General features: G+C 41.3%; 1 protein-coding gene across 2 annotated transcripts in view; it reads right to left on the bottom strand.

Annotated features, from left to right (window-relative positions):
• The window catches only part of LOC148368482 (A disintegrin and metalloproteinase with thrombospondin motifs 5-like), a 66,592-nt gene that overhangs the window by 10,859 nt on the left and 39,434 nt on the right, over positions 1-16,299 (bottom strand). For both annotated transcript variants that reach the window (XM_088330499.1, XM_088330500.1), the window contains 4 exons: positions 13,542-13,674; positions 11,954-12,121; positions 5,754-6,037; positions 1,852-2,035 (listed from right to left, as the gene is read on the bottom strand). In XM_088330499.1, coding sequence (XP_088186625.1) covers positions 1,852-2,035; positions 5,754-6,037; positions 11,954-12,121; positions 13,542-13,674 — 769 coding nt within the window. The remainder of the gene's footprint in view (positions 1-1,851; positions 2,036-5,753; positions 6,038-11,953; positions 12,122-13,541; positions 13,675-16,299) is intronic.

The raw sequence follows: 16,299 nt of genomic DNA, 5'->3' as shown, positions 1-16,299 counted from the left end.
ATCATAAAGAGTAAATGCTAATGAATTGATGCTAATAACTAAATACTCACAGGCAAATGCTAAAAAGTAAATGCTATTGACTACATGCTAACGATTAGACGCTAACAACAACATACTTATGACTACACACTAACAACAACATGCTAATACCTACATGCCAACGAGTTCTAACAAGTACAAGATAAAGAGTAAATGCTAATGAGTTGATACTAATGACTAAATGCTAAGGAGTAGATGCTAACAACTACATGCTAACGAGTTGACGCTAACAGCAACATGGTTATGACTAAACGCTAACAACAGCATGCTAATACCTACATGCTAACGAGTGCTAACAAGTACATGATGAAGAGTAAATGCTAACGAGTTGATGCTAATGACTAAATGCTAGCGAGTAGATGCTAACAACTACATGCTAACGAGTTGACACTAAGGGCAACATGCTTATGATTACACGCTAACAACAGCATGCTAATACCTACATGCTAACGAGTGCTAACAAGTACATGATAAAGAGTAAATGCTAATGAGTTGATACTAATGACTAAATGGTAAGGAGTAGATGCTAACAACTACATGCTAACGAGTTGACGCTAAAAGCAACATGATAATGACTACACGCTAACAACGAATTGCTAATACCTACATGCTAACGAGTGCTAACAAGAACATCATAAAGAGTAAATTCTAATGAGTTAATGCTAATGACTAAATGCTAGGGAGTAGATGCTAACAACTACATGTTAATGAGTTGACGCTAACAGCAACATGGTTATGACTAAACGCTAACAACAGCATGCTAATACCTACATGCTAACGAGTGCTAACAAGTACACGATTAAGAGTAAATGCTAATGAGTTGATCCTAATGACTAAATGCTAAAGAGTAGATGCTAACAACTACATGCTAACGAGTTGACGCTAACAGCAACATGATAATGACAACACGCTAACAGCAAATTGCTAATACCTACATGCTAACGAGTGCTAACAAGTACATGATGAAGAGTAAATGCTAACGAGTTGATGCTAATGACTAAATGCTAGCGAGTAGATGCTAACAACTACATGCTAACGAGTTGACACTAAGGGCAACATGCTTATGACTACACGCTAACAACAGCATGCTAATACCTACATGCTAACGAGTGCTAACAAGTACATGATAAAGAGTAAATGCTAACGAGTTGATCCTAATGACTAAATGCTAAGGAGTAGATGCTAACAACTACATGCTAACGAGTTGACACTAACAGCAACATGATAATGACTACACGCTAACAACAAATTGCTAATACCTACATGCGAACGAGTGCTAACAAGTACAAGATTAAGAGTAAATGCTAATGAGTTGATGCTAATGACTAAATGCTAACATGTAGATAATAACAACTACATATTAACGAGTTGACGCTAACAGCAACATGATAATGACTACACGCTAACAACAAATTGCTAATACCTACATGCTAGCAAGTGCTAACAAAAACATTATAAAGAGTAAATGCTAATGAGCCCCGCGACCCTAATAAGGATAAGCGGTACAGCTAATGAGATGAGATGAGATGCTAATGATTTGATGCTAATGACTAAATACTAACCAGTAGATGCTAACAACTACATGCTAACGAGTTGACGCTAACGGCCACATTAGAAACGTTACGTGAGTGGGTCCTGTCTCCGTGCTGATCCTGACATTAATAGCTCTCTGTGTTAAAAAGGTTCCCGACCCCCGACTTACAGAATTTTCGTCCGTCCGGATAAAATCAATCATTTGGCACGAGGGCCGTATGTTTGACATGGCTGCTGTGGCGGTTCCAAACTCCGAAAAACACACGATGCTGCACTCACTTGATGGTGGGCATGGTATAACGTTGCAGGAGCGGTAGATGGCTCTCTTCCCGGTGCAGTATCGTCCGTTGTTCCGCGGTGGTGGGTTGTTGCACAGTCGCTGGGCAAACTGCACTCCACCCCCACAGGTTCTGCTACACGACCCCCAAGAACCCCAGGAGCTCCAGCTGCCGTGGTTGGATGACTGCGGCACAGAGGAAAAAGGAAATGTTTGGACGGTGATGGACCCATGCGGGGGGAGGTAGGAACCGGAACAGAGGTAGTCGAAACAAGGACGGCTAAGACCAAAGTAACAAACAAAGAAATGAGCACGAAGCAGCTGACAACACTGACCGACAAGAACCCAAAAGAAAAAAAAAACGGAAATTGAAACTGCAATGAGCAAAGTAACAAAGAAAAAAACAGAAACAAAAAAAACCTGGCGTGATGTAGGAATAAAATAACTCAATGTCTCGACACCCTGTTAAAAATGTCCTTTCAAAGTGTTCTAGCTAATTGGGCACAAGTGTGTGATAATTGGACACCTATGTGTCCAGTTCAAGCCCTGGTTGGGGTCCTCTGGTGGTAGGGGGTATTTCAGACCCTAACATGATCAGTCTTAAGCCTGGGGCACACTAGGCACCAACCGCCTGAGGTATTGGGCTGTAGATTGCCAATGGTGCCAGGTATTTATTTTAGAGATTTATTCTGTTATGTGTTCTACGAGCGAATCAAAAAGAAGGTGTGGAGCAAACGCGGGCTGATGGGAAGTGGGGTAAAGCTGAGTTACCGGTAGATCTGTCTGTTGTCGCAGCGGATAATAGTGGATATATATTTTTCCCACCCTTAACTTTGGAAATATAAATTTTGTTTCCTTGGATTACTTTCAACGGGACCCGGACTTTACAAGTCTGCATCATACGTTAATTACGGGTATCATTTTCTGTTCACAATGCCGATTGTGGTCCTAATATCGTCTACTATTTATTTAGTTATAATCGTGGAACTTACAGCCTGGTCTGGGTTAAACTTGTGATTGTGCCACAAGTTTTAATGCGTGTGCACGCGGTTTGTACGGAAGTGCGGCTTGTGTAAGTACAAAAGTGCCAAATCACTTAAAAAGTGGTGGGTGCGGCTTATAAACAGGTGCGCTCTATAGTCCGGATTTTACGGTATTTAAAATAGCAACTACTATAAAGTCTGTTACCGATTACCGAGGCAAGCACATTTTTACTGCTGCGCCAAAAGAAAACGAGTATCCCAATATCTCTTGCCGGAGGAACCTATCAAGTTGCATTCACTTATCACCGTTCCTTGTGGATTAGAGGAAACTCCTAGTTCGAACTGACAATGACTCAGATGATATGCTGTTCCATACCCGTCAATTTATTTGTTTTCCTTATATTTCATACACTTTTTGATCATTTCGAATTATTTTTTGGTGAGACCAATATCGTCTCAACCCGTTTCAGCTCTAATCCAGATCGTCTCAGTTTTCAGACCATATGACTGAAAATAGCAACTACTATAAGGTCTGTTGCCGATTACAGAGACAAGCACATGTTTACTACTGCGCCAAAAGAAAACGAGTATACTCTACTGTTATCCCAATATTTCTTGCCGGGGCAACATATCAAGTAGCATTCACTTATCACCGTTCCTTGTGGATTAGAGGAAACTACTAGTTCGAACTGACAATGACTCAGATGATATGTAAATGCATAAAGTGGCAGTGTTGGAAAGTATGTAACCATGGAAACTAAGCTTGCTATGATCAAGAAATACGAAGAAGGCACACGAATCACTACCCGAGCAAAGTGGCATGGCCTTAGCCAATCAACGATCGGGACAAAAATAAGGCAAGGAAACTTCTTAGAGCAGGGGTGTCAAACTCATTTGAACTCGGGGGCCACACGATAGAACAAATATTCTGTCGGGGGCCGGACTAGTAGATTAAAGAGAAGAAAAAGAGATAAAGAAATAAGAGAAAGAGGGAGGGAAAAGGAGATAAAGAAAGGAAAAGAGAGAGAGGGAGAGAGCGTGAGAAACAAAAGATAAAAAGTTGTGAGAGAGGGGGAAAAGAAAGGGAGAGAAAGAAAGAAATCCAAAGAGAACTATAAAAACAGAAGGAGAGAAAAGGGAAAAGAAAGCGCAAAGGGTATAAAGAGAGAAAGAGAAAAGAAAGAAAAGGAAAAAAGGAAGTTAGAGCAAAAGAGGTTAAAGGACACAGAGAGAGAAAGAGACAAAGATCAACAAAGGAAGAGAAAAAGAGAGACACAGAGAGTGAAAGAGACAGAGACAGAGTGGGAGAAAAGGGGTGGAAAAGAGAGAGGGAGAGAGAGAGAGAGAAATAAATACAGGTACAGTGTCTTTGTGAGAGGCATCTGGCTTTGACAACATCTAGTTGACATATTTCAACCTGCAGCTTGTTTTTCTCTTGCGCTTCTCTGAGTGTTGTCTCGCGGGCTGGATTCAATCCCTTAGCGGGCCTGATCTGGCCTGTTAGACACCTGTGTCTTAGAACATACCAATCCTTGCATCCAACTGCTACTCCAGTCTTCCAGGTCAAATCATGTCGCACCCGAAATAAATCAAATTACCCATCACCAAAAATATCAAAACCTGTTCGGCGCTACGACGTTTTCCTTCTCTATCTATCTATCTATCTATCTATCTATCTATCTATCTATCTATCTATCTATCTATCTATCTATCTATCTATCTATCTATCTATCTATCTATCTATCTATCTATCTATCTATCTATCTATCTATCTATCTATCTATCTATCTATCTATCTATGGTATCTATGGTATCTATGGTATCTATGGTATCTATGGTATCTATGGTATCTATGGTATCTATTTATCTATCTATCTCTCTATCTCTCTATCTCTCTATCTCTCTATCTCTCTATCTCTCTATCTATCTATGGTATCTATGGTATCTATGGTATCTATGGTATCTATGGTATCTATGGTATCTATGGTATCCATCTATCTATCTATCTATCTATCTATCTATCTATCTATCTATCTATCTATCTATCTATCTATCTATCTATCTATGGTATCTATGGTATCTATGGTATCTATGGTATCTATGGTATCTATGGTATCTATTTATCTATCTATCTCTCTATCTCTCTATCTATCTATGGTATCTATGGTATCTATGGTATCTATGGTATCTATGGTATCTATGGTATCCATCTATCTATCTATCTATCTATCTATCTATCTATCTATCTATCTATCTATCTATCTATCTATCTATCTATCTATCTATCTATCTATCTATCTATCTATCTATCTATCTATCTATCTATCTATCTATCTATCTATCTATCTATCTATCTATCTATCTATCTATCTATCTATCTATCTATCTATCTATCTATGGTATCTATCTATCTATGGTATCTATCTATCTATCTATCTATCTATCTATCTATCTATCTATCTATCTATCTATCTATCTATCTATCTATCTATCTATCTATCTATCTATCTATCTATCTATCTATCTATCTATCTATCTATCTATCTATCTATGGTATCTATGGTATCTATCTATGGTATCTATGGTATCTATCTATCTATCTATCTATCTATCTATCTATCTATCTATCTATCTATCTATCTATCTATCTATCTATCTATCTATCTATCTATCTATCTATCTATCTATCTATCTATCTATCTATCTATCTATCTATCTATCTATCTATCTATCTATCTATCTATCTATCTATCTATCTATCTATGGTATCTATGGTATCTATCTATCTATCTATCTATCTATCTATCTATCTATCTATCTATCTATCTATCTATCTATCTATCTATCTATCTATCTATCTATCTATCTATCTATCTATCTATCTATCTATCTATCTATTCTCCAGGGAATCAAACCCTCACCGTGTAATGTCTCTTGCGCGTTTTGTCCACACATTTGCCCTGTAGGCAGATGCGCCCTTTGCCGCAGGGTGTTCCTTCCACGGCCGGTAACTTCTTTGTGAGACACACCATCTGTCCCTGGCGAATTACGGCGCACCACAGCCGAGAACACACGTCCATCCCGGGGCAAACGGTGTATTCCGGCCCGAACGCCAGGCGACACTGGCGCACCGCGTCGTAGCTCTGACCCGGGAGCTCTTCGGGGCCCAAGAGAGGTTGTCGGGGCGAGTCCAGGAGACACTCGGCTGCAAGGGCATAAAATGGCATTAGGGGAATGTTATCTTGGTTTTCTGTCTGCATTTTCGGTCCTGAGTTTGCTCCGGCAATGGCTGCTGACCTGTTTTTATACCCCCGCCTTCCTGTCAACAATTGTCAGTTGGTCTGAGAACCTCAGCTACATGCTAGGCAAGCCCTTTTGACTGCTGACTCAATCCTGCTCTGGTTTGCCGTCTGATTCCCGGTGCCGACCTCTTTTCTAAACCCGTTTACGTTTTTGCTCCTCCGTCCCGGCCAATGTTCCCTCTAAGCAATTGCGCACTGCCCGCACATTCTCAGCGCACAAGAAAATTTAGCCAGCTCACAAAAATGAGGGCTCAAATTGCTAATTAAGAAGCGAATTAAGTCAGAGTTACAGTAATGAAGGTAAAAATACGCAGGTTCCCCTGTCGCTGTGATTTAAATGCGGTATTTTGAAGCCAAAGTAGAACGGCGTTGAGTAAAGTCAGTAGAGTTTTTCGAGAACCGGCTTCTTTGGCTCGGCTCACTAAAATGAACCGGCTCTTTCGGGTCCTAAACGGCTCTTCAGGTTGTTTTTGCTTCTTTAATCCCAACATGACCAAATATTATGTAAAATGATGCACACAATGACTTAAAGGAAGGGGGGAATAGAACAAAAAGAAAAAAATAGCAAATTGAAAAAGTAGTGAAAAGCTGAGCAAAAAGAAACCAAAAGGAAAAGTAAAAAAAGAGGAAAAAATTAGAAAAAAGCCAGAAAAAAAAGAAAAGAAAGAAACAAAGGAAAAAAGTAAATAGAGAACAAAAAGAAAAAAATAACAGCTAGGAACTTTTAAAAAAAGTAAAAAAAAACGGGAAAAAGAAGAACATTTTTGTGTTGCATTCAAATAATTTCCAATTCTATCAAGTGAATCTTGTTGCCAACATTGTACTTCCACTAAAAAAATGTGATTAAATACAGTTGTGTATCTTGTAACCGACTAAATAAGCCCCCAAAAATATTAGTACTATGCGACAAACTATATCAGGAAAAAAAGAGATGGGAAATCTTGTGAAAGAATTGTAAAAACAAACAACGTTTGTGAGCCTGCAACCTTTGCAATCGTACATGAGTCAATTCATTCAAAAGAGAAAAATAATTTTGCATTGCCGGAAACTCAGCAAAATGTAACGTGATGTCGAGTTTTGGACATGTTTGATAACGACTTAGGCTGCGTCCCATTCTTCGCACTTCCACTCGCTATGTGCCCTAGTCACTCGGTTCACGTGAAAATGGGGTGTGTCCCGATACTCTCAAGACCGAGGCAGAAGTGCCCTCAAACCATGTCGTAACCACTTCAAGACCGAGGGGGCTCTCGACCTCACTTGGCGGCGAAGTGACTACCCAGAAGGCTTTGCGAATTCTCAATATCAACAAACATGCCCGAAAAGGAACCGCACAAATGTAAGTAGTTTTCCACAACCACGCATGTATTTGCAACAAAATGTATTGAGATATCTTAGTTAGACGTAAATGCAATAGAAAATCGTATTTTCGCGTTAAAACACGAACATTGCAAAATCGCTACTTTACGAAGTGCACTAATCTACCAAGGGAGCTGGCAAAAAAAAAATCTTCACGCTACAAACTGTAAAGTAGGATAACTGCAGAAAATCACGGTTCAGCCCATCCCTGTTTTTATCTTAAACGAGTCGTGCTTTTACATTTACATGGCCAGTTGCTAAAGGAGCATAGTCAGAATACCGTTCTGGACATAGCGCTTGTTTACTGCACACAATTTCGGGTGTCGTGTTTTATTTACAATATGATTCTTTCATGTGAGATCAGAATGCATTAGTTTTCATCATGCATTATGAGTAATGTCTCCGAATTTCTCGTGGAAATACAGTTGAAACAAACTACTATCACATAATCCACTGCCTTCTCTGTAAACACATATTAAGTAAACTAATTACCTTCTCAAAATGTTGTCCAAATGTGGAGACAACTCTAAAGCATATGTGATGCTGGCCAATAGAAGGTTCATACAGCCATAAGAATAACATGTCATTTTTTTGTATCTATTCACTATCAAATAATTATCCAGAACACATCCTATAATTTCCTGTCTCATATCAACTTGTTGAGCATCCTATACACAGTTGTTTTTGTACAATACATCAGCATTAAGTAATTCTTGTTTTTTCCACCCAACCTAAAGGCCACTGTAGAACGTCCCGTGGAAGAGCTGGTCACCATCGCAGCTACCACGCCATCCACACCACCGGGCACGTCGTTGGCACCTTCTAATCGGGCGCCAAACCCCAAATCACCCAGAAAAAAAAGGAAGCACGATACACTCCTTGACTTCCAGAGCCTAAAATATGGCTTTTGGGCAATTTATTCCATATTAACTGTGGACAATTCTTTGTACGGTGGACCTGGGAACCCTGAAGACCCGTGACACCACACGGTAGGACAGAGCGTGGACCAGCCAGTACACGTAGATCAAGACCTCCAGCCATGGCCCTGTTCCCTCTTTAGCAGCTCCTGCAGGGCCCACATAACCTTCTTGCTCAACCTTAAGTCCTGAATGAGTTCTGACTCCACATCCAACCATAAGCACAGGATGGGAACATTCCTGTCCAACCTGTCCACGCTTATGGGACAGCCACTCTGGAACACAATAGATAACAAATCAATTTAGACATAAATGTGGGCATAGAAAAGAAAAAGACCGCTTTAACTGTGATGTAAGCATCATGAAAAAATGTTGAAATTACCTTTTTATATTCAATGACAACTCTTTTGAATTAAATTCCTTATGAACTAAGGTTTTTGGGTCGTACAGGGAAGTTTGGTGACGATATTATGTCAGCTTAAGGGTCAGGTGGACTGTTCTTGTGTTTGTTTACGTTTCGTCATGTCACAGATTCAAGACCCCTACAATATGTCATAAAATGGCATTAAGATACTAATAAGTAGATTGCCATTTATGTCTACACAAACTAGGGTATTATGTGAACGTGCATTGTATGTTAACTCTTACTGTATATGACCGAACGGGTCATTTTTTTTAATGAGTGTACGTACCTTGTAAAGATGAATCAGCACTACATAGCGCCGAAGCTGTCTTCAGTATAGCACATTTCTCCTCCGTTGATTGGAGACACGGAAAAGATGAAGAGCTTTCAGGCAATCGGTAATAACACAGCAGTAGCGGGCATTTTTAACGTTGCACGAACTCTCCAACTGGCACACTACAGGTTGAGACTCGAGTTGTTTACATGTGACGTAGACCAATACGTCACTGAGGTCTACAGCCAATTAATATTACCGCCATCTCCTGGACAGGGGTGGACCCTTGCAAGTCTTGTCCAAACCATCTCCACTTTGCACTCCACCGGCGGAGGGCACTCCTCTATCGAGGGACCTCACTGGAGGGTTCTCAGGGCCGAGTGAGAGAAATGGGATTGGGCCTTAGTTCCCACACTTGGGATTGCCGTTGCTCACTGTTGTTTCAAGCGTTGCTCACCGACTTTGTGTGAACGCTCAGACCCCTAGAAAATTACAGGGAACATTGGTCCCGGCCATCGAATTGTTTTGTCCTCGACACTGCCTGCGCTCGAAATTACAGCCGACGTAAGTTTCCTTTTCTGTTGTTGTCGATTCCGCTGTCACGGTTGCCATGGAGCCCAGTTGGCCCCGCCCGTGGGCGCCGGCTGAAGCTCGTTGACAGATTGGCTCCCTGTCAGTATTTAGACAATGTCTTGTCAGTCGCCTTTTGTCGGTCTGTCTGCGAATCTCCGTTTCTACACAACAAGCCCTTTTTTGCCTGTCCTGTGTTTTTGCACTTGTTTTTCTCCCGCTACGATCTGTTTGATCTCGACCAAGGCTACTCTCCTCTCCTGGTTTTCAACTTTTTCCGTTCCCGACACCGCCATCGCTCGCCACGGAAGTCCCACTTCCGCGTCTGAGCAACCTACTCCCTCTACCAACGATCTCCGGATCGAGTGTGCGCCCCTTTTCTCTTCTCCCCAATAAAACAGTGAGTAACGTTACACGAGTGGGTCCTGTTTCCTGTTCTGGTCCTGACATCCACACCTTTCTCCTATAGACATTCTTTGATGCCCTTTCTGAGTGAGACCTTCTCCTAGTCAGCCCAGACTATACTTTGTTTTATCTTATTTTGTAACTTGGTGGTGACAGTCCTCCATTAAACTGCTCTCATCAATAATACATATTCAAAGACTTTGAGGAATTTGCAGAAGTAAATGGAAGTTCTGAGGTCATGGGCATTTCCACACGGGGGCAGATTTAATTTCATTAACAATTTAACTAAGTGTACTCCATCGAAAACGGCCGAATTAGTGACGTTGGAGTCTCTGGGAAGCCCTCTTCTGAAGTCCTTTAGCCCTCTCCTATTCACCATCTTCTCCCCGCATAATGGCGTGCCGCCTCCTCCCATGGGCGTGCCAAGAAGGCCCCCCCTGGGCGTCGCGATGTCTGGAATACTCAAAACAACACCGAGCGTCATCAGGGCCTTGGTTTAAAATCAACGCCTGCCGTCCTCCGTCTGGATGTGCGGATTATCTTATCAGCAGTACGTCCCGTTCTGTAAACAACATCTTCCAGCACTCATGCCAGCCCTGAATTTTCACTGCTCATTGAATAAAGGCACGGTAAATAACTACGGCATTAAACTCAATAAATGGAACTTGTATTCAATCATATAAAATCCTTTATAGTCAAATGTATTAAATCCACGGCAGCACTGGGGTGCAGTGGTTAGCGCATGTGCGGCACAGTTCTGAGGTGGTGAGATCAAACCTCCCGTGTGGAGTTTGCATGTTCTCCCCGTGCTTGCGTGGGTTTCCTCCGGGCACTCCGGTTTCCTCCCACATTCCAAAAACAGGTTAATTGGCCGGTCCAAATTGTCCCTAGGTGTGGATGAGCGAGCACATTTTCTGTCCCTGTGTGCCCTGCGATTGGCTGGCGACCAGTTCAGGGTGTCCCCTGCCCACTGCCTGAAAATAACTTGGATGGGCTGGAGCACATTCGTGACCCTACTGAGGATGGATGTGTTTGTCTTGCTGTCGGTCACCCCTCTTGAGGGATATGACCAAGGTAGATGTATAGATAGATAGATAGATAGATAGATAGATAGATAGATAGATAGATAGATAGATAGATAGATAGATAGATAGATAGATAGATAGATAGATAGATAGATAAATAGATAGAGAGAGAGAGAGAGAGAGATAGATGTCTAGATAAAAGTCTAGATAGATAGATAGATAGATAGATAGATAGATAGATGGATAGATGTCTAGATAGATAGATGTCTAGATGTCTAGATAGATAGATAGATAGATAGGTAGATAGATGGGTAGATAGAAAGATAGAAATATAGATTCATAGATAGATAGATTCATAGAAAGATAGATAGATAGATAGATAGATAAATAGATAGAGAGAGAGAGAGAGATAGATGTCTAGATAAAAGTCTAGATAGATAGATAGCTAGATAGATAGATAGAGATAGATGTCTAGATAGATAGATGTCTAGATGTCTAGATAGATAGATAGATAGATAGGTAGATAGATGGGTAGATAGAAAGATAGAAAGATAGATTCATAGATAGATAGATTCATAGATAGATAGATAGATAGATAGATAGATAGATAGATAGATAGATAAATAGATATAGAGAGAGAGAGAGAGAGAGATGTCTAGATAAAAGTCTAGATAGATAGATAGCTAGATAGATAGATGTCTAGGTGTCTAGATAGTGGGATAGATAGATAGATAGATAGATAGATAGATAGATAGATGGATAGATGTCTGGATAGACGTCTAGATGTCTAGATAGAAAGATAGATAGATGGATAGGTAGGTAGATAGATAAATAGAAAACAATTGCAGATGTTTGCTACGTTCCCTCACCGTTGCCATCGTCAAAGAAGTCTGTAATGGTTGCCGAGGTGCAGCGGCTCCAGGGTTTTGAGGCGTCAATGGAGGTGAGGATGGAAGACATCAGCCTCTTGTCACTGTTCACACCGAAACGCTCCTCGCAGAATTTGGAGTCGTCATGGGACAAACCCAGTAAATGGCCTGAGGCAGAGTGGAAGGAATCCGTGTTCAAGACCATCAAAGGGAAGAGGAGAAACGATTCCACAGGTTTGCACTTGAAGCAAGAATGAGAAAACCAAACACAAAGCGCACTGGAGGGAAGACTCTGCGGCTGCTGACGGAGGAGCCAGCTCCGGCTTGTCGGTACAGTGTAACCTGGGTTTTCGAACGCCTCTCAGTTCGAACAAATCGGAGTCCGACCAAAAATTGCGAGAAATTCTTGCTTCGCTGTTCGGTCCAGAAATCGGAGTTCGAACGCCGGTAATGCTTGAGTGCGTACGCTAGGGTGCGATACTGAGCGGCGTACGGGTGTTTTAGCCCCTTATTATGCCTCCGAAGAAGGTCGATGTAAGCAGCAAAGTTGCTACAGGTGAAAAAAGAAAAGTAGTGCGTACAACTATTGCATTTAAGAAAGAAATAATAGCTCCACTGTCGGCCTGCGCCTTCTGCTGACCACCACAAAGGTAAGAAATCCTATTCATAATTCTTATCTTAATCCTTTTTTTTTTTAATTTTTACACGTTCATGTTAGGGGCAGCACGGCGGCGCAGTGGTTAGCGCTTGTGCGGCACAGTTCATGTCATGGGAACCTGTCGTGGCTTCAAATCCAGCTCCAGACTTCCTGTGCGGAGTTTGTATGTTCTTCCCGTGCTTGCGTGGGTTTCCTCCGGGCACTCCGGTTTCCTCCCACATTCCAAAAACATGCATTTCAGGTGAATTGGCCGGTCCAAATTGTCCCTAGGTGTGAATGAGCGAGTGAGTTGTCTGTCCCCGTGTGCCCTGCGATTGGCTGGCAACCAGTTCAGGGTGTCCCCTGCCCACTGCCCGATGATTGCTGGGATGGGCTCCAGCCCCCCCGCCACCCTAATGAGGATAAGCGGTACGGCTAATGAGATGAGATGAGACGTTCATGTTAGCGTATTCTTTCGTACGGAAGATTACGATAACGCGGACGTACGATTAGCCTGGGTTAGCTTTATGTTTCCGTTGAACATTCAAGGTAAACATTCAGGGTGTTAGAACGGAGCCCAACATTCAGGGTGTTGGAACGGAGCCCCCTTTCCAATGAACTTGTTGTGGAGACTCGGGTGCTAAATGACTTGTAAACGACCTGATTTTTTTATTTTTACACGTTCATGTTAGCGTAATCTTTCGTACGGAAGATTACGATAACGCGAACGCACGATTAGCCCGGGTTAGCATCATGTTTACGTTAAACATTCAAGGTAAACATTCAGGGTGTTGGAACGGATTAACACGATTTACATTATTTTGAATGGGAAAAAAGATTTCGGTGATGGAACAAATCGCTTTTCGAACAGGGTTCTGGAACGGATTATGGTCGAGAACCGAGGTTCCACTGTATATCTGTTTTTTTCTCAACGAGTGTAACCGCGTTTACCGATCTCGTGCGCTACTGTGAATGCGGCGTGCAGCCCGTCGTCTTCTATGACAGCGCAGCTTCTCTCGGGAGAACAGATAGTGCCGACGTCCGCCATTCCCAGAGTGTCGCAGGAGTGATGGCCGCAGAGGTCCTGCAGATATGCAAGGCAAACATTTTAGGAGAGGCAGAATAATCGATGTTTCGGAGTTTCTGGTCTATCACTCATCTATCTATCTATCTATCTATCTATCTATCTATCTATCTATCTATCTATCTATCTATCTATCTATCTATCTATCTATCTATCTATCTATCTATCTATCTATCTATCTATCTATCTATCTATCTATCTATCTATCTATCTATCTATCTATCTATCTATCTATCTATCTATCTATCTATCTATCTATCCATCTATCTATCTATCCATCCATCCATCCATCCATTTATCTATCTATCTATCTATCTATCTATCTATCTATCTATCTATCTATCTATCTATCTATCTATCTATCTATCTATCTATCTATCTATCTATCTATCTATCTATCTATCTATCTATCTATCTATCTATCTATCCATCCATCCATCCATCCATTTATCTATCTATCTATCTATCTATCTATCTATCTATCTATCTATCTATCTATCTATCTATCTATCTATCTATCTATCTATCTATCTATCTATCTATCTATCTATCTATCTATCTATCTATCTATCTATCTATCTATCTATCTATCCATCCATCCATCCATCCATCTATCTATCTATCTATCTATCTATCTATCTATCTATCTATCTATCTATCTATCTATCTATCTATCCATTTATCTATCTATCTATCTATCCATCCATCCATCCATCCATTTATCTATCTATCTATCTATCTATCTATCTATCTATCTATCTATCTATCTATCTATCTATCTATCTATCTATCTATCTATCTATCTATCTATCTATCTATCCATCCATCCATCCATCCATTTATCTATCTATCTATCTATCTATCTATCTATCTATCTATCTATCTATCTATCTATCTATCTATCTATCTATCTATCTATCTATCTATCTATCTATCTATCTATCTATCTATCTATCTATCCATCCATCCATCCATCCATCCATTTATCTATCTATCTATCTATCTATCTATCTATCTATCTATCTATCTATCTATCTATCTATCTATCTATCTATCTATCTATCTATCTATCTATCTATCTATCTATCCATTTATCTATCTATCTATCTATCCATCCATCCATCCATCCATTTATCTATCTATCTATCTATCTATCTATCTATCTATCTATCTATCTATCTATCTATCTATCTATCTATCTATCTATCTATCTATCTATCTATCTATCTATCTATCTATCTATCTATCTATCTATCTATCTATCTATCTATCTATCTATCTATCTATCTATCTATCCATCCATCCATCCATCCATCCATTTATCTATCTATCTATCTATCTATCTATCTATCTATCTATCTATCTATCTATCTATCTATCTATCTATCTATCTATCTATCTATCTATCTATCTATCTATCTATCTATCTATCTATCTATCTATCTATCTATCTATCTATCTATCTATCCATCTGTCTATCTATCTATCTAACTAAATCCTTTATAGTCAAATATATGAAATCCAGGGCAGCACGGCGGCGCAGTGGTTAGCGCATGTGCGGCACAGTTATGAGGTCCTGTGTGGAGTTTGCATGTTCTCCCCGTGCTTGCGTGGATTTCCTCTGGGCACTCCGGTTTCCTCCCACATTCCAAAAACATGCATGTCAGGTTAATTGGCCAGGCCAAATTGTCCCTAGGTATGAATGAGTGAGTGAGTTGTCAGTCTCTGTGTGCCCTGTGACTGGCCGGAAACCAGTTCAGGGTGTCCCCTGCCCACTGCCCGAAGACAGCTGGGATGGGCTCCAGCACCCCCGTAACCCTACTGAGGATAAGCGGTGCAGATAATGGATGGAAGGATGTATTTTAACTGGGCGGCACGGTGGAAGGTGGTTACCGCGTGGCCCCTGCGGTGCAGAGGTTCAGGTTCAAGTCCAGCTACCGCAGCCCCCCGTGTGGAGTTTGCATGTTCTCCCTGTGCCTGTGTGGGTTTCATCCGGGCAATCCGGTTTCCTCCAACATTCCAAAATGAAATGAAATGAAATGATCTGAATTTATGTAGCGCTTTTCAAGTCAATGACTTCCCAAAGCGCTTTACAATGTGCTCCACATTTCCCAATAGCGGCCTTGTATTGCAGCCATGTAAGACGCTAACCTGCTTATTGGGGGTATTAGGGGTTCAGTGTCTTACCCAAGGACACTTCGACATGTAACACGGACAAGCCGGGATTTGAAATGGGATCCCTTGATCCTAAGACGAGCGCTCTACCTCCAAAAACATGCAAGTCCGGTCAATTTGCCGGTGTGAATAAGCAAATGAATGGTTTTCTGTCCCTGTGTGCCCTGCGACTGGCCGGCAACCAGTTCAGGGTGTCCCCTGCCCACTGCCCGAAGATAGCTGGGATGGGCTCCAGCACCCCCGCGACCCTACTGAGGATAAGCGGTGCAGATAATGGATGGATGTGTAAAATCCTTCAATGCCTACTTGCTCATTGGGGGCATTGGTGCGTTTCATTCTTTTAAAGGGTTCTTGATAGTTGGGCACAGGTGTGTGATAATTGGGGCGGCAGTAGCTCAGGAGGTAGAGCGCTCGTCTTGGGATCAAGGGATCCCAGTTCGAACCCCGGCT

Source organism: Urocampus carinirostris, chromosome 3 (assembly GCF_059441175.1).
Source record: "Urocampus carinirostris isolate Australia breed hairy pipefish chromosome 3, RoL_Ucar_1.0, whole genome shotgun sequence".
In the NCBI taxonomy this organism is placed as follows: Eukaryota; Metazoa; Chordata; class Actinopteri; order Syngnathiformes; family Syngnathidae; genus Urocampus; species Urocampus carinirostris.
This window is presented reverse-complemented; position numbering and strand designations above follow the sequence as displayed.